We start from the raw sequence: 20,522 nt of genomic DNA, 5'->3' as shown, positions 1-20,522 counted from the left end.
TTTCCAAACTCGTAACAATATTATATTTAACGAGTTATAAGTGCATAGCTTACCTGATTGTAAAACTAATCTAATTATACAAGGTAAGTTTTCTCCCAAATTTAAGTTTTCTCAATAGTTGGCATCATGCACATGGGAAAATATTATGACGTTTAACGGAGTGTTGTAAATCGCTAGGCGGCTGACGGACGAACAGACGTACGGGCGGGCGACCGACCGACGAACGCGACGGGATATTGTAATTTCGTCTTCACACAAGCTGTGGCTGGCAGTCGCAGACACAGCGGCGAGAGATAATCCTCTGTGAGTGACAGCTACGACACTGCGCTCTGTGAGAATTTTCGTGAAAGTACTTGAAGAGGCCTTACACGACTCTTTTAATCGCTTGTGGGCACCAAACTGAGCTTACTCTTAAGGCCGCGTTAGCACGTGACCAATGTCCGTGTTCCTTCAAAAGAGCAAAGGATTTTAAATCTCGACTGTAACGAGCAATAACGCGAATTCAGCGGGCTATGCATTGCACATGGAGCGCAGATAATGCATCAGCTCGCAAACTCGACTCGGCTGAGCGCCGTGAGCACGACAACGTGTTATCAGAGCGATTATTCGCCGAAAGAGCAGGCAATTAGCGCGCCTGACATTCCGAGCTGCCGCCCCTCCCACCGCACGGTTAACAAGCAGGAGACGACTCGCTCACCGAGTTGTGAACGCACGCTTCCTTGACGAGTCACGGCACACGGGCGTCACAACAACACACTACGAACAACACGCGAATGTCGGCATTGATGTAGTCTGTCTCGCGCTTAGATGGCAGTGCAGAGAAAATGGCGACCTCTGTTGCCAGAATGATACTATCCAGCTTAACATGAAAATTATATTTTGTATACGAGAGATAATTATATTAAGTTATAATTTTTTTAAAGATTTTTTCTAAAACCATACAATAATGTCTTTTGACAGTATTACTACAGTTGTACTCATTCTGAAATAAACATATTAATTCTAAACACTAATTATTATTTCACAGAAGATACTATTTGTATCAGTTGGTCACTAATAATAATACATTCTATTAATTAATTCTATAGTTAAATAGAGCCAAAAATGTTAATATTAAGTGATACAAAATGACGGTAAAAAGCCTGGAACCAAGCTATATTTCAGTTATATTTTTTAAGAGTAATAGTTGGATATTATGAATGATGCTCTTCATGAAATATAACCAAAAATTATTTTCATTATTCTCATTTCAAGTTATATTTTTTTTACATTTTTTATTTCCATTACATTATACAGTTCTGTCTAGAACTTTTGTGCTCTTTAGGCATATTTGGCAACAGAGCACAGTGAAAAATGACAGTGCTAATATCAGATATCGTGCATTATAAAGAGAGAGTAAAAACCCATTAAAATTCACACTGCTATTTAATGATGAGACAAGCTATAGTTGAGTTTATGTTAAGTCTCTTTAACTGTTTTGTTATTAAGAATGCTAAAACGTACATTTTCAAAACAATATTGACATACGTAACGTAAACCACTGTACATTCTAAGCACCATACAAATATATCACGTCATTATCTTCATTTCTACGCCATAAAAGTGTAGTCATTGCTTTAAGTTGCACAGTGTTACGAAAATAATGAACATTTACCTTTTGTTTGCGCATATAAATGCAGGTACAACATTTTACTTGTATCATTACATTGAAATATTTAGGCTACTGAGTTTCCAAAAAAAATCCTTCTCAGAAGTACCTTTTTTTGTGCTGGAGGATCAAAGACGATCACGCGGGGAAAAAAAAAACACCGTTATGGATAGGTGGTAATAAGATCGTGGTAGCGCATTCGAAAGTAAGGAAAGATGCATTACCAACAATAGACATTATCCCCAGAATTCCTCAAACTAGTACTTCACAAACCATCTTTCTGCAACAGAAAATGAACCCGCGACACACTAGTATTTACAAATTAAGGAGCCCGTCTAGTCGGGGGGTGTGTGCGAGATGATAAGCGCGACGATCGCTGGTGCTTCTTGCTTCTTAGTGCGGTTATCGCCTCTAAGCACAAGACTATTTCCCCCCCCCCCCTGGCAAGCCCACGAATCCCGCCACGCCAGCCACGCGAGCGCCTGCACAGTTCTGCGGCCCTCAGGCCAGCTTGTTGGTAGCCGAGTGCGGTTGGAGCATGGGTGCGTTTCAGGACAAGCTCTATACGCTCTAGGTGGAGGTTTTTATTGTAAGGTCTCATGCATCGCGGCTGTAGCAGGGATGTCTAGCGCCACGGCTGCAGTTGTGGCCATGGGCAACCCCGAAGTATGAAGAGTTAGATTGAAGGGCGCAGGGATACCAATAGGGGCGGAGAGTGTGTTGGGAAAACCTGTGCGACAGTCGCGAGTGGAAAAACTTCATATTATTGGAGCAGGGTTAGGCACTGGCGCGCAGTATTCTCGTCGTCCATAGGGACAACTGTGAAATTTGAACGGTGACCGTAACATTATATGGCATAGAAATGAAGGTAAAGGTAAAGTGCTTTCAAGAATCTGTACCAGTTGTTTTAAGCCTAAAAAATTACTCTGAAAAAAAAGGAGCATTTTAGCCATTTTAATTATTTTAAAAATACAGTTTAAAAACTTAATCCGAAATCAAAAGTACTTTTCGGCCCTCGGCGAATTCTTAAATGCTTTTTGTAAACAGACCTCACAAGGATATCTCGAGTAGTTTTAAAATCGCGTTGTTTTTCCTGAAGCTCTGCACACCGTGTGTGTGCCCGGGTAAGGGGGGGGGGGGGGGCCCCTTAAGCAAAATGGCAGTAAGACTAAAACATCACACTTTACATTATGGGTGCCAGAGCCGACTTGCCAACTTTTTAAACAATATCTACAGGTACATTAAAATTTTAAATCATTTATAAATATTACTTTTATACCATTATAAACATCACAGTTTTTCTTTTTATATATGTGTGTGTGTGAATTTGATGCACCCTAAGTGAATCAGGAATACAGCGCACTAGTACTGTTTTGCATTAGTTATACCACAAAATGACAGGATTACAGAGCTACAGTGGTTAACACAGTCTTTAAATCACCGATCGTGCTTAATTGCAGGTTGTTAAACCTTAACGATCCATAAACTCGCCCGCAATTCAATTGACGATATATTTAAAAGCCACCTAAAGGAATAAAACGGAGGCGAGGAAATGGACCGCATTAAACCGCGATTACTTAAAAGGTTGTGAAACAGCCTGCGAGGGGAGTAGCTCGATGAATAGTGGATCAGGCAGTTTGTGTGAGAACAGGTACAAACTTACTGCCACGAACTTTACCAAAGTACAAACAAGTATCTAAACAAGTACTTTACTAATCAGCGCTGTTAAAGAGTCCCTTGTTACTATCACTCTAAGTTTATGGATGTACTAAAAAGCCAGGGAAGCGCTGAAATTCCGACCGAGTATGGAATGGATTCATGACAAAGTTAGCTAAATATATGTGCATTTCCAGAAATCTAAAAACAACTAGCAACATTTATTTGCGTGTTTTCTCAATCACTACTGCATTTCATTTTTAAAATTAAAACCTATTGTTAAAAACCCTTATTTTTTACGTTTCCCTACACTATACAAAAGTTTTTTTTCCTATCTTATTAAATGGTAACGCACTATAAATTTATCTTTTTCTTAATTTTCCTGCATTTAGCAGCATCCCCCCCCCCCCCAAAAAAAAAACCAATAACGTTTACTGAATTGTTACTACTTTATAAATAAAAAAACATATTTAAATGATTATTTTGGACACACATCACTGCTAGTTTGCACTGTATGTCGTAGAGACAACCCGAAGAACAAACAAAGAAAGATGAATTCAAGAACACACAAAAAAACAAGCCAAAATCCGCCGATGCCAAATGTTCCATGTAAAGACGGCACAGATAATTCCGTGTGATTGGGGGGGGGGGGGGGGAAATAAGAACAATATAACAGCAGACTACTACGAGACAGTTGCGATCACACATCGAATCGACAATACATCGACGCACATGCGAACCCAGCGACTGAATTGAACAGTTATTCTGATATCACAACGACGACAGCACAGACGACAGCACGGCTTGCCAAGAAAAATAATTGCGACTTTTGGAAACTGAAAAATTTTCCCGTTATCACACACAATAATCCAACAGATCTGCGTACAGTAAAAATGGCTTTAGAAACTAATGGAAACAAAAAAAAAAGCCATGGTGTCCAACTTCCTTACGGTGAAGTATTGCATAATTTATAGTGGCCCGATAAAATGGGACAAGTTACAAATTAAAATTATCGGAAACGAACTCCCGGTTTTTTTAACACGTGGCAATTTACTGTGCGTAGAATTATGTCAAATATTCCTGTAAGATTTGGACAGTAGAAATGACAGGATGAACACACTCAGTTTATTATACAAGGCTGTTGTACAGCGCGTCGAACTGACCAATCCTGACGCACCAAGTCGACCACCCAGTCTTTGTTCATGCAATGATTTATTAACGGTAACTACAAACTATGTATTTCACTATCGCAAGACCATAAAGGTTTCTTACTGATCCAGATTTATACAAGTGAATTCAATATTTTGTATTCTGAATTGGAGGAAAATAGTTACCTCACACTAAAACTAACACTGGCCTTTGTTGTAGAAATTTTATTGTTAAAAATGTTGTGTCTATGTCTTGAATTTTCTTGAGTGTGCTACCACCATTTACCCACGCATAAACAAATTTTTATGAAGATAATCTCAAGTGGACGCACTTATAGTCCACGAGGACTAGTAGTATATTGCAGCCACCTTGGATTTTTACACAATTTGCCAATACAAAAATGTAGTAAGTATTTTGGTTGACATGTTTAATGAAAGTAATGCTGAAAGCACGGTTAATGGGTTATGCAGGTGATAAGGCAAATATGAGGAATATTTCCAACATAAGAGCGAAATTACATTTTATTCAATTACTGTCATTTAGGTACATACACGGTGTGCAGAGCTTAAAAAAAAAAACGATACACGAGTGGTATTTGTTTAAGAAAAGCATTCGAGAATACACTGAGGGTAGATGAGTATTTATGTTTCTAGATTTAGTTTTCCAGCTGTCCTTTTGGAAGAGCAAACATGGCTAAAAGGCGTGTTTTTAGAATAAGTTGTATGCATGAAACTCCCGATAGATATTCTTGAAAGCACTAAGGGACTTGCATTAAATTATTGTTCATTTCTTAGCCATAATTTATGGTTGCCACTCAAATCTCGTAGTTGTCCTATGCTCGACGAGAAGACTGCGCGCCAGTCCACAGCCTTGCTCTTAGAGACGACAACGCGCTAGAAGCACCAGCGAGCCTCGCACTTACCATCATGCCTCGCTAACACAATTACACCCCTGATATGGCGGGCCTTTTGATGACTCGTCAACATCTCGTGGTCACTAAGGGGTAAAGAGAAGAGAATGGAGCATTTACGCAATGAATGGGCGGGAGAGTACACTGGCTCACAGCAACGTCCGCCACATTTCCCACTTACAGAAAAATCTTGTTCTACTCCGCTGGGAATAAAAACCCGAGTCGCCTTGTTGGTCCATACTAAGAACTACATCCTAAAAACACGCCACTGCAAAATCACTCACCAGGCTTTTTGTATTTGCATACCAAAAGAAAAATTTTTTTTCGCGAAAAATATAAATTTTAGTCGCGAGTCATATATATATATATATATATATATATTACTGAAAAATATTTCTCTTAGTATGTAGCTTTTCTCGCCAGTTTTTTCTATAAACAAAAGGTGTTCAATTGCATTTCCTACGATTCGTAGAATTTCTTCGAAGTACTAGATAATAAATAATCCAGTAATCTCTTCGAGGAATACGTTTAGTATGTATAAACTCACAATTCTGCAAAAATAAGGTAGGGTATGAGAACTCTTAGTTTTCTTGATCTATTTTTTTTTTTATTTGTAAATTCTGCCAAAGACTATTAGGCATGTTATTCGAAATTACTGATTCCACATTTTTCTGCAGTTTCTTGATATTAAAAAAATACTTATTACTTCTTTTTAGAAACATTGAAAAATAAAAATAATAAACCTGTGATTAAGAAGAAATGCACACTGTTTTAAAACGCCAAACCTTGCAGTTTTCAAAAAATAGTGTTTTCGAAGAGTTTGCGGGCAGTCGAATTGAGTGCCTATAATTATTTTATTAATAAGCAACCGTTTAGCATAATGTTTTATAAAAAAGACATCATACACAGGTGATGCCAAACCTAAGACAATTATTTTTTGAAAATTAATTATTTTCTCCCCACTGCAAAAAATTGTCATAGGATATTAATAAATGTATTACATTGTACTAGGTTTTGCATAATTCAGTACAGCTAAATAAAGATATTAAAATAAATAAGTAGTTTTACATATTTATAAGCAATAAGTGAAACTAATTGTATTTTTTTGTTTTGTTTCGCATGTCGTCAACGAGGTCATGAGAGACGACACACAAACTACACAAGTCAGGGGCACAGGAAGGAGAAACCGGCCATGTCCCAGAGTTGTCTCGGGAAACCAGAATGAATGAACCTGGCTGGAACCCGGGACCTCCCGCACGAGAGGCCGGCGTTTTTTACCGTTGCGCCAAATCGCTAGGTTGCAACAGTGAAATAATCCGGAATCGTAGGCGTAGAAACGTTTTCAGTAAGGTGGGGAGACACATTGTGACGCAGGTATTCTTGAGTTCTTTTTAACTTCAGCTGTGCCACATGTTTTTTATTGGTATGGATTGATTTTTTGTTAAGATCTGTATTGGTTGAGGTTCTGTGCGCTAGGCTGCGTGCTGCAGTTTCTCGGCACCCACCTCCACCTCCCTCGCAGGCTCCAGTCTGCGCTGCGTGCACCGGCTGCAGGTGGCCAGAGAGAGGGTGATATGGAGGAAGGTACAGCGTACACAAAGATCGAGTCGTGGGTGGAAGAAGCTGGGATGGGATTTGGCATTTGTGGACGCGTGGAGGAGTGGGCCCAATCAGGGCGAGGTTTCGAAGTCGGTAGCGTGTGGTGGGGTTTGGAGGCATCGAGACCGTCGAGAGTCGCTTGCGGGGAAGGAGAGATGAGACGCACTGTTACGGCGTGTAAGTTTTTGAGGAGGATGGCGGAAGACATGACTTTAGACTGAAAATAAATATTTTTTTCCGTTTGCTATTTCCTTGAAAGGGCGGAGGGCCCTTTCCCCTGGATCTCCATGCAGCAGATGAGCACTGTTTTGTTATGGCTTCCTTGTTCCCGCGTTTCACGTAACATACAGTATGTAAGTTTTAGTGCAATTGAGATATTGCTTGTCTCGACCTACGCCACTAATTTTGTATTTCTAAATGAAGAAAATAAAGTTTGAATAAACACGTTATCTTTAGTAAGCCAAGTAAATTTCAATGTTAAAATACTGATTTAAGCTTGGCTAGGACAGGACATGTATGGTAAGCCCGAGATTTCGTTTTATTTTATTCTATTAGGAGCTGTGACGAACTACATGAATCTTGTGTCCTGCCAATAAAATATCTGTAGGTTTTATTTAATACGTTGTCTTAAGTTTATGTTTCTTGTTTATTGGTGGTTCCTACCTGAGAGTTGCGTCGACGGTCCTTGAAGGTACTTATCGTACAGAGCGAATTTACTGTTATACTTTATAGCTCTACCTTCTTGTGTCATTTCAATTTGTGTGTGTTGCTTTGAGTTACCTCCAGTTCCCGTTTGGTTTTAAGTGCCGAACAAATACTGAATACTGGTGGATAAGCCCCATGGCAGGCTGAAGTGTTGCGGCCAAAGCATGTGAGTTTAAAGATGTATTTCTATGAAATTCTACTTATCATTATTTCCTCATGTAAATTCATCCCATTTCATTATCACTCCTGCACAACCCACAAGCCATGCTTCACGCATCCCTACAATATACTCCGGTAAGTAAGCAAACTGGTTTTAGAATGGTTTTTAGAATGTTTCGTTATGTTAGATTGACACCTAATATATTTTCTCATCTTGATTAGTTTCAGAGATATGATCTTTTAAGCCATAAAACAGACCAACAAACAAAATTAAAATATATTATTTAGTGCTAAATAATGTTAATACCCATTTCCAATAGTTTATTTCCAAAATTTCATCCATGAACAGACTTTTTACCTAAAATAGTTTTAATGTTAGTAGGTATAGATTTCAAAAATTACTCTCGACTGGTTACAAATAACACGGCTCATGCCGCGAAAAGGCTGAGATACCCAACAGCTTACTAAGAAAGAAAACAGCAATGCCAACCAGGTTATCGATAGCAAATTGTACAAGTTAGCGTACACAGCACGGCTGTTGAAAACACGCAAGCTGTAAGTAAATCTTAATTATGTAAATGAGAAGAAATGTTTTAGGAAAAAAACGCGAGGTGGCAGTTTTTCTTACAATTACTTTTATATAGTCAATAAGTGATTATTAAATGGTGTTAATTTTATGTTAGGATTTATATTTTAATACTAATAATAAGTAATGGCATGTATCCATGTCTTATACAGTTTTGGATTAAATGTTTCTATGGAACCCTTATCGTAAAACCAATTACTACCAGTTACTTTTTTTAAAGATTTCATTAATAAACATTCAACAATTAGGTTTTTATATAAACCTGATAAATTAATAAGATTTTTTAAGTTACGAGGTAATCAAATTTGGTTAATAAAGTTGGCACACACAAATGGGTTTATTCATTTCTGTCAGTTTTATTTTTCTGTAAATAGTCGAATAACTCTCTTGAATTTGATGTTGAGACACAAATTATGTCACCAGATATTTAAAAAGCGTTATTTTAGAGCTGTTGAAGGTTACTCAAAATATCATAATTTTTAATACTTACGTGACTCTTTACTACTTTTGGCTAATATTTCATTAATATCTGTTGAGAATTTAAAACGAAAAAATAAAATGCAAAAAAGCTATCGTGATAAATTTGTGGAAAAGCCAACAATAATTAATAGTAATGACAAAAAATTAACTAATCAACATGCTAGAGCAAAAATATAATGAGCTTTGAAGTCTTAAAAAAACAAACACTAAATCGATTAAACCATTTTTAAACAATTTTATGACTCATTTAAATGATGAAAAAAACACAAAGTTAAAGAAGCCATCCTCATAAGGGCACAAATAGATTGCCACTTCAGAAAAACACCACGTGATTTAAAAACTGTTCTAGATATCCGAGTGCTCTGTTTTTAGTTTTTTAAGCTGTATTTTTAGGAGAGTGAAAATTCCTATCTTTGTTTTCAGAGTAATATTTAGGTATGAAACATTCGGTACAGATTACTGAAAGCTCTCAAGTGACTTTGATTACACCTTTACCTTCAGTTCTCCGTCATATACTGTTATGGTTACCGCTCAAATCTCACAGTTGTCCTATGCACGACGAGAAGATTGCGCGCTAGTTTAGCAGCAGTAAGCGTCGCACTTATCAACCCGCCTCACTAACACAAGTGCACCCCTGACTAGACGGGTTTGGCCGAGTTGTCAGAAGGCGACGTACACAGCTCCAGGTTTTAACACGCCATTTATATACTGCTCGAGATGTATTACATTTGTCTTATACGAATAGCATTTAAGAGCCATTGCGTATTTCGTTCCATGGTTTCGTCTAGAACGTGTATTTTTTGGACAGTTAAAAAGGCTAAAACGGGTGTCTTCACGGACATTTTAAGGTTTGAAAAATTCAACACAAATATGGTTAAGTGGTATAGGCACGTGCAGGGAGCCTTTATCTTTATTATTTCATCATGAAATGATAGGGTCACTGCTACAAGTCTCATAGAGGCGAAGACTGCACGCTAGTTCTGTGGCTGGCGCGTAGAGGCGTAGAGGCGTAGAGGCGAAGAGGCGTGTGATGCGCGAGCTAGTGTCGCCCTTAGCGCCCGAACAGGCGGCACCCTAAGGCCCTCCTCACACGGGGATACTGAAGTTGCCTACAAAACGATCGCTGGTAGCCTGGAGACTAGGCAACTGTGTGACTGGGTGACTCTAGTCGCCCGTTATCTTCACACGACGCTACTAAAATATCAGAGACTGGGAGGAAAAAATGCATCGTGAGTACAGCCCGAGTATCTTGTGGAACCGTGAAGTGCCTATATATTGTATGTAATGTCCAGTGATAACAGCAGTGACGATAGTGATATTGTTATCCAATATTATCAACATTATAGAAAACGAAGTAGGAAAAGATTGTGGGTTCATCCATATATAGAAAGGAACATTAATTGTAGATTATTTGTCGCGGCCAAAGAATTGCAAGAGACAGACTCAAAATTCATCGCTTTCTACAGAATGACGAAGGAGACTTACCAAATGTTAACGGAAATTGTTACACCTGCGATGTATTATAGGGATACCACTATGAGGGAATGCGTGAGCCCCGGTGAACGATTGCTGATAACTTTGAGGTAAGTAAGTTAAGAAATACAAATTATTACGAATTTTTGTTAAGGCACTTCTAAATGTTTCCCTTCAACACAAATCTATTTCTTTCCAAGTATTTTAACGTATATACTGATGCTTGGCGAATAAAAACAATGTATGCATTTTAACTTGAGGCCGCAATTACTTATTTTATCTGTGGAAAATGGCTGTTGTATGGATCTTAAGAATGTGCACTTTAACGTTAACAGGTTAAATAATCTAAAGTTATTTATACCCAAGTATTCCAGTCAACTGAAAGGTGAAAGTATAAACATATCTTATGCATAAATTCATTCCAATGTTTAATTCAAATATACCTAAGAAATACACATTCAAATAATGTACTGCAAAAGAAAAAATGTATATATATAAACTATTTAAAGAATACCCATTACACAAACATTCAAATCATGACTGTAAACACAAAAATAAACAACATAATAGAGATAAAAACACGTACACCAAAGTTATATGTTTACACACCCAACAAAACATCACATCACATTATGTTCCTGCTCATATTGTAAAGTCTCTTGGATGACTTCAAAATACTGTTGCGTTTCAGTATCTTGTACTTTCTGTGGAATAGTTTGATTTCCAGGCGACGAACAAATTGAAGCATTATCTGTAGCCAACGATGAATGCGTGGAAACACTGTAGGAGTAAGTTGGGGTCTGTTGGTAAGCTGGTACGTGTTGGTGCATGTCTTTTGGATTCGTGATGTCATCAATAAGCTGCAGAACCCTACGTCGGAATGATTTCATTTGTGCATCTGTCAAAGGTTCGATTTCTGGTAAAAGGCTTAGAAGAAACGACTTTTTTACTTGCCTATCATCGTTTGAATTCGATTCAAGTTTCCTTTTCTTTGCATTCATGTATTCCATAAAGGACTTGTCCACTTCCGTCACTGTTTGCTTTTTACGCTTTGATAAATTATCTTTTGGGTTGGAAAAGGGATCATGAGTCATTTGTTGGGAATGATGAGCATGTTCTTGCGAGAAGTCAGTATTTGGCAGCATAGGTGAAGGAAGGGAAAGTTGTGGTGTTGTAGTTAGTATTGCGTTATCTGAGATATATTCCTCCTCTTCAGCCGCAACGTCTTCCGTATTTTGTGTTGGGTCAGATGAACTGTGTTCCAGGTTTTGTTCATTGATGACTTCTGGCAAATTCCCCGATGGTGTACCAAGCGTTTTTATGAATGGTAGGGTAAATTTCATTGCCTCCGATAGATAATATGGTTTCTTATTTTTGGAACTTGAACCACTTGGAGGTGGCTTTATGTGACGGACAAAAACTGAACGGAGATTTTTCCATTTTTCTTTGCATTCGTTAACTGAAAACAAACAACATTGTTCACATAAATATAAATCGTTGCAATGGATGAATTCCTAACTAATTTACAGTAAACAAAAAACAAATACAAAAGTGAAGTAGTATTAAGTATAATCCAGATATATACAACATATGTTTATTATTTGAAGAAAAAATATATAAATGGTACATGGGGAATGTATTATGAAGTAAAATTTAATTTAACTTTGTTGCAGGTATTTGGCAACAGGAGGTACATTTGTATCGCTGTCGATGTACTTTGCTAGAGGAGAAAGCACAGTTATCAACATCATACGAGAAACTACCAAATTAATTTGGGAATCGTTGAAAGAGTCCTACATGCCTGTCCCAGGAGACGAAAAGTGGAGAATGATAGCACAGCGTTTCTATTCACTGTGGAATTTACCCAATTGCTTGGGTTCATTGGACGGTAAGCATATTCGAATAGAAAAATTACCTGGAACTGGCTCAAGTAACTTTAATTACAAAATGTATCACTCAATAGTGCTGCTGGCTAGCAGTGATGCAGATGGTTTCTTCACTCTTATTGAAACTGGCTATGCAGGTAGAAACAGCGATGGAGGAGTGTTTCGCGCATCAGCTGTCAAACACTGGATTGCAAATGGAGGACTAGACATACCACCGCCTTCACGATTACCAGATGACGACAATGAGATTGACTTTCCTTTTTACTTTGTTGGAGATGAGGCCTTTCCATTGTCACAATATTTGCTGCGTCCTTACCCTCAGAGAACACTTGATGATGTTAAAAGAATATTCAATTACAGATTGAGCAGAGGACGGAAAACAGTGGAGTGCGCTTTCGGAATGATGGCAGAAAAGTTCCAAGTGTTGAACACTGCTATTCGCTGCCGAACTACGGAAAGAGTGGTTGATGTAATAAAATCTGTCTGCATTCTTCACAACTTCATTCGGAAAAGTGAAGGTATTAAATATTTTGCTGGTGAACCATTTGGCAACTCAGAAACGCCCAACATCAATCCACAGCCACTAGAAGACCTAACGTTACATGATCGGTCTACTGCTCATGAAGTGCGGAATTACTTGGCAAACTATTTTCTAACACCCCGGGCTTCTGTTCCATGGCAGTGGAAATACTGTTACAATAACTAATTAGGTATTAAAGTATTTCATGTGTTTTTGTAGGTTACTGTGAGTATGACAACAACTTTGAACATGTGGTAAGTTTTATCGAAGTTCGTAAAAACCATGCGTAATTCCCTTGGGAACCAAGAAAAGATATCAATAGAAAGTAATTTTTATACGTTACAAACGTTTTAGAATAAGGTATTTCTTCGAAGGACGAATAACCATTGTATAAAAACTATATTTCTTTTACTAATAATGTATTTGTGAGATACTAAATATAAAACATGCTGTTTACATATACATTTTGGTTTTTCACAAGTTAGTTTATTATGATAGATATTTTATATCTAATTATTGTTGTTTAAGATATTGTCAACTTACCTGTGAGTTGCACTTCTTTTGCGACATCATTCCATGCTTTGTCAGTCACATCCTTTTTTGAATACCCTTTCAACTTGTAGTTATAGAGTTCTGGGTGTTTCTCAACTTCGTTTACAAATTTGATATTAAACGCCTGCTCGCCCATTGTTCGCTACAATACAGTATCGCGCCGCGTAGGCTACTGGAGTAGCGTGGAGACCAGCATGCTGAGTCGCCGGGATTTACGTTGCTTACGACTTCCAGTCTCCGCCACTCCAGTATCGCCGTCTGAGTGACGCCATGCCTATCTACATGACGAGTCGCTCGGTCGCCGAGTCTCGCGGTATCTAAGCAACTTCAGTATCCCCGTGTGAGGAGGGCCTAACAGCAGAAGCAAACCCGGGAGTAGCGGAGGGAGGCGGTCAGCCGCGCGGACAGACGGCATGAGCTCGCACAAACATGCGATACCGCGCAGCTGATAAGATAGGCGGAGCTTTACTCTCCCCTCCCCCCCCCCCCCTTTCCCACACTTTCGAAGAGAATTATCGTCAGGAAATAGGGACAACTGCAAAAAAAAACACGCCTCACCGGTACTGACTTATCAGGCGTACACCTCACAAACAACACCCCCCCCCCCCCCCCAATTTCTTTTAAGGCCGGTATCATGGGACTAACTTAATAAAGGCCTACGTAGAGTTTCATTTGGGGGAGTAGGGTGGGTGTGTGTTTATAATCACTGTTCGCTGTTTGCTTTAAAATTATTTCCTTTCGTTGGTATACATGATACATTTTTAGGATTTTTGATGGAGGTGGGACCGTATATTTCCTTCAATTTCTCTCTTCCCCTCTTCCGTGTTCCACCTAGCAACGTTAGGTATAACATTGGTACGCATTAACGATAACTGGCATACTTATGCACGTTTTGTTACAATATTAAACTTTTTTTGTTTTGCTTCTAAAGGTATTTCATTGATGATGTTCATATGAGATTATTTAATCCTTCTCCAACAGCATATGATAAGTTAATCTATGCTAAATCATGAGAGCGCGAAACAACACTTTTCAATAAATAGCGATGTAAAACGCAACTTATGAGACATGGTCTGTTTATTTTTATTAATACGGGCACAGTTTGGTGTTTTCTCGTTACAGACGACCGCGCTTTCTTGGCGGGCAGCCCGCTCCTACCGCAGAACGTCGCTATATTTTAGTCTCCGACTTGCAAGAAGAAGAGTGAGCTGTGCTCGCATTCCGCTATATGCAGACTGTCCCAGAATTCAACAGCAAGCCGAGAACAGTTGATAGACCAGTCAATTACTGTTATGGATAAAAACAAATAATTAAGTGTCGTAGTTTTTGAGTTATAGGCATTTTTTTTCAAGAGTTTTAACCCCCCACCCTGCACAAAATCATTAGATACTTTGACTACAAATGTTTTTTTTTACGCAATCATGAATAACACTACTATATAGATAACAATTGAAAATAAGTTCAGACATGCTATACCTACTTTTGGGGAGAAAAATTATTTGCAAGACCTATATGGAAAACAATTTAAAATGGGTAACTGTTGACTATCTATACTGTAAAAAAAATACTAACTTAGCTAGTTATTTGCTTAAATGAGTTATTTCCATATTTTCAAATACCATGCTAGTTTTTGTGTGCGTGTGTGTGTGTATTACAATATGAGCAGTCAAAGTGGCCAAATTAAATATTTTTGCCGCATATGACGTTCAAATATTTTTTCCCCCCGAAAATATAGTATATTCGATTTTATTATGAATTTATATCAGTAAAGTTATTCGTGATTGCTTAACAAATTTTTTTGTAGTCACAGTATCTAAAAATTTGGTTCAGCATTGAGATTTTTAAACTTTCGAAAAATGCATATAACTCAAAAACTATAGGCCACATTTTTTAAAAAATTTGGATTTCATATATTAAGAACCGTAATTAATAGGTCTAACAAAATTTCTCGACTTGAAAATCCTCAAGGATGGATCACTAAATGAATACATAAACACACCGAGAACCCAAAACCAGTTTATGTTTAATATCACGTGCTTAGACAGCATATAATATGTTCGTAAGAGGAATGTAGTCAGAAAAAAATTCAGAAAAAACGAAAACAGTGTTTGTTTGTGTTAAAAATCAGCAATGGTGTATATCAATGATATTATTTTTAATACAAACATACTCTTAACTTGCCAACTATTTCGAATGGAAATGATAGAAGAGCTTTTCTATTGGAATATAGAATATGTCCAATATTGTAAAAAAAAATTAGTATCTCAAATCATTTCGGTTTTACAGTCAGAGCCAGCGTGAGAAATCAGAAAACAACCCTAACAAACAAGTCTGATACAATTCAACACCATTCCAGTGAGTACCATTTATATACTGTGACAGCAGTTTTTAGGGTTTTCATGCACATGTTCGTTCGATTTCACTACCAACTGATGCCCAGCAACGAGAAAAAAATCAATAATTTGGGGGGAGGGGGAGAATCTACTTAAGATTAGATACCTCAAAATACTATTAATTCCCATTGGCCTAAAATGCGTAATAACAAGCAGGAGCGTCCACAAAAATTTTAACAATTATAGAAACTATAAATTAATAACATAACTTATTAGAAACAAAATAAATCAAAACACGGGAGGATTAAAATAACAAAGAGATTAAGATAAACGGAACAAATACTGAACACTGTTTTTTTTATCTGTGCACAAAATTACAAACGTGTAAAAAATTTTCCAGTTTTTGAAACCCATTTTGGCTGAAGTTTTAAAATATTCAGTCAGAAACAATAATTATAAAATAAAGTTCTATCCATAATTAAATGAATTGAACCAAACATGGCGTTGTAGAATACCCAAAACAGAACATATGACATTTTTACATAGTAATAGTTGTTCCGCATTGTAGGCTACGTAAAAGGGTCAGGACATTGTTGACTTAAACGAATTATTCCTCGGAGGAAAGAAGTATGAAATATAATTTCACTAAATTATATAACTTAAAAATAAAGTATTTTCTAAACAGCAATAAAAAAACAGTGGCAACATGGAAATCCTGTTATTTTAATTGTTGTTTCGGAGAGAATGTAAAATTACAGGAAAAACATACTTTATTACAATGTGCTTAATAAATAATTTGTAAAGTTATCGGTTGACAAGTTAAGTATATGGTCTAGGCAAAGAGAGTAAGAACCCAGCAGGCAATGCGTATGGCTGAACGACAGGCCATCCAAGAGTGAAAGAGAATCTGTGAAATGCAGTGTAGTTAAAACAAATGACAGTATCTATGAATATATCATTAAGTATGTACAGTATGTAGGTAACACAATAGTTTCACCAATAACTGTGATTCTTCCGACAACACAGGGATGAACCAACTACCTTCTTTCTAAGTATATTTTAGTACACAAGAGTATACACAATCTTACTCAATACAATGTCCCCATCCGCCCCCCCCCCACCCCCCCCCCCCGGCTAATCAAACAATATTGATTGTGAACCGGTGAATGATTATCGGCATTTGATCGTGCTTCACATTATTCAATCAATTCACACTTGATGCACTGATTGTTCTAAAGTTTAATTACTGATTATAACAATGGATTTTCAACTACTCTACAAATATAATTTGTGATTAAAATAGAGAATGGTTAAAAAAGTTATAATAGAGAATGGTTAAAAAAGTTATAATAGAGACATTAAAGACACACACCAGTATTTAAAAAAAATTAATTTGGGTAACTAATATTTTGTTAATTTCCTTGAGTTTTTTTCTGGTATTGGAAGACAACTCTTCAATTACCTCTTTTCCAGATAGGCGTCGCTCTAGTGTGACGACGATGAAACTCATGAACATTAAGTCAACACCGCTGTGATTCGTAGACCAGTGTCTTTGTAGAATCCAGTAAGGTAACCGACAATAATTTCACTTTTTAAGGGCCCGTCTACCCGGGCGCACACACACGATGCGCAGAGCTTAAGAAAAAAAACACGCTATTTGAAAACGCTCAAGATATTTCGGAATATTTTTTAGGCATGAAACACTCGGTAAAGTGTCTTAATTGCTCTAAAGGGACTTGCATTACACCTTTATATTTATTTATCCGCCATATAATGTTACGGACCGTTCAAATCTCAAAGCTGTGTAATGCATGAACGAGAAGACTGCGTGCCAGTTCACAGCACTGCGCTTAGAGGCGATACCACACTAGAAGCACCAGCGAGCGCCGCACTTATCATCCCGACTCACTAACACAAATACACACACCTGACTAGGCGGGCCCCTCACAAAAACCTACCAACCTAAGCAGCAGAAGCATAATCTAAATTAAAATAAACTGCACATCCATTCAATATTTACAAAACACTTTTCTGACAGTTCTCAACAATGGATTTGCTGCAGATAAATCTCAACTAAATAATTGAAGAGAAAGGGGGAAAATACTGTTACGATTCTACCGCGGGTACGTAAAGGATAGCCCAATTAAAGATTTTTATCACATGCACAGTTTTATTTATTACCACTACTTGTCACTTACAAATAATCTTCTAAATTGGCAGATAATTAATTACACTTAAAGAAATGTCAATTCCCCAGTCACTTCTTCCGCACACCTCACTGGGCCGCACCTCTGGCGCCACTCTCGCCGCAGCACCCCTCGTGGGGTCTCCGCCGCCACCGACACTTGCCTTCGCCGAGATCCGCTCGACTCCTCGCTCGAAACTTCTCTCGGGACTCCGCCGCGCCCGCGACTCTATCACCCGGGAACTCCGCCGCGGGAAAACTCCTGACTCCACTGAACTCACTCACTTCCTGCCCTGAAACCTTTGTCCAAGGACTTCGCCACTCTGCCGCACCCACGGCACTATCGCCCGGAAACTCCGCCGCGGGAGAACTCCCCACTCAGACTGACTCGAAGGTCGGCCCTACCTCCTTATATAGCCCTTGGGTTCCCGTCCAGAACAATCGGGCATGTCTCCGAGATATCTCGCGACCTTCGCCGTCGAAATGCCCAGAAACGCGTCGTGAGTCCTGTCGAAAGACGCGGCGCTGCTCAAAGAACGCCGACAAACGCAACAAGCATCGGGTTCCCACAAAACGCGCCGATAAACATGTCTGAGTCCTTTTATGAGGCAGTGCGGCCTCTTTTAAGTAACTCGATCTGAGGCAGGTGCGCGCTGCGAAGGTCAGGATGTCGCGAGATAGTCTGACACGAGATACCAGGGAGAGGATGCTGATGGAAGGGGGCGCAGACAGGCCGAACGAGCGCGGCGATGCCAAGCACTGCAGCCAAGCGCGATCGTTAACAATACGTTGCAACCAGATTCAATCGTATAAGCTCTTAAAATGTATTATATTTTTACATGATAAAAATCACTGTTCTCTTTCACACGTTGATATCGTACGATTAAGACACATGGAAGTTATTGTCACTAGCTGTTCCCAGACCACATAATTAACTCTGCAATATTTCTGTAAATTATTGATGATGTATATTGAGAACATGTTATTATATGTAGGCTTTATATTATTTATTAAATTCCTTTCACTTAAAATAACAAGGCGAAAAAAAATTATAGAACTTTGTTTTGCCTTGTTAACTGACCTAATTAGAAGGTTTGTATTACTTCAGCATTTCTCATTTTCATCTTGCTGAAGCTTAATTTCTACATTCATAATATTTTTAAGGAAACGAAATTTATAGGAGTCTCTTAAATATTTGAGTTGTTTGAGATTATTGATTTGTTTATACCCATTTTTCTTAATGTTTGATAAGTATTGATACCTACAAATCTCTCAATGTAAGTCACATACCATCAATTCTCTCAAGAAATGCCAGTCTGTGATTTAAGAGGCCGTGTCAGTAAATGTTTATTTCCAATATTCTGCTCTAGAAGTTCTCTCTTTTAACAGTGAGATTTAGTGGCTTTTTCAACCGAAGGAACTGTAGCCGCAGCGCGTGATAAAGCTACTATACCCTTATCACAGGATTAGTGGGACGGTTGACAGCTCGAGTTTACTCGACGAAAAATGTATCTGGTTCCTCGACAATCTAAGAGGATGACAATCTGACCGGCGGCTCACTAGGAAATTGCGGATGCAGGGATTCAGAATCAAGAAACCTCACTTTAACAAATGTAGTATGAGTCGTATCTAAAACTAAAACTAAAAATTTTAATACTTTATACGTATCGGAATACAATTAATCTTCAAACATGTGGTAATTATTCTTTATCTGGATGTAATAGTCCGTGAAAAATAATGTTAGTTGACATTAAAAAGTATACGAAATTCATCATGTAACGTTTTAAAAGGATAATAACATAAATGCATATGCTTATATATTGCATATGCATCACACACAATCTAAATACAATCTCACTTAAGTCAGACTACCTAATTTTTTACAATGCACCATCATACAGTTTAACAGAGGTAGGTGAACCTCTTATCGACGTTGTTTCAAAGAATTTAAATTTACAAATATTACTATTTATCTTAATACGATATGTAGCCTACCTTTATGAATACGAACTTACAAAAAAATTATTGAATTTATCACATTACACTTTAACATTACACAAGACTAAAAAACTAACAAAACTTAATTTTATACATTGCTGTAGCATATTAGAAGACGAAATAACTCACAAGACTAACATTAAGAGGGCTGCATTACAAATTTACTTTACAGAGAAGAAAATATCCTTTCAAGATATTTCATTACCTCATTGATTACATAATACTGCCGTTGATGTGATCGTAGATATAAAGTATTTAAAAAATATATTCCATTATGTTTATGTAAATATTTTGAAAACGTTATTGCTTAAAGATGCTCATTATTTAAATAATAACGAATCTTTTACTTTTATGTACTGAACAAACAAAATACTTATAAGTTAATAAGAATAAGCTTAGTTGAGTAACATCTTCAATTTGTATTGAATTCAATGTACATATCGAAAATCATGTACAATGAATGCAAAAGATTGAATTCAATAAATATTTGATCTTGTGAAACGGCCATAATATTGATGTAGATTAGGGACCGGAAAAATTCGCGGTTTCGACGGCCTTCAGGATAGACTGCACATTCCCCTGTACACTCGGGCAAATAACGGTAGTTCATTTGCTGCTGACTTGTTAGTCGTCTCAGCTTGTTTGTCTGTGATTCGATCCATCTTTGGTTGGTGTTTTATAAT

The 20,522-nt window shown here is 37.7% G+C and overlaps 2 protein-coding genes across 15 annotated transcripts in view; both read right to left on the bottom strand.

The window, feature by feature from the left end:
* LOC134530950 (LIM domain-binding protein 2) overlaps positions 1–20,522 on the bottom strand; it is a 321,432-nt gene that overhangs the window by 117,655 nt on the left and 183,255 nt on the right. The gene's annotated exons all lie outside the window — the stretch shown is intronic.
* LOC134530952 (uncharacterized) lies at positions 7,719–13,745 on the bottom strand. The gene is made up of 2 exons (XM_063366303.1): positions 13,315–13,745; positions 7,719–11,824 (listed from the first exon to the last, which is right to left on the bottom strand). The coding sequence occupies exons 1-2, from the start codon at positions 13,457–13,459 to the stop codon at positions 10,986–10,988; spliced, it is 984 nt and encodes a 327-aa protein (XP_063222373.1). The 5' UTR covers positions 13,460–13,745; the 3' UTR covers positions 7,719–10,985.

Source organism: Bacillus rossius, chromosome 3 (genome assembly GCF_032445375.1).
Source record: "Bacillus rossius redtenbacheri isolate Brsri chromosome 3, Brsri_v3, whole genome shotgun sequence".
In the NCBI taxonomy this organism is placed as follows: domain Eukaryota; kingdom Metazoa; phylum Arthropoda; class Insecta; order Phasmatodea; family Bacillidae; genus Bacillus; species Bacillus rossius.
The sequence above is the reverse complement of the archived record's forward strand: the minus strand, read 5'-3'. Positions and strand labels throughout refer to the sequence as shown.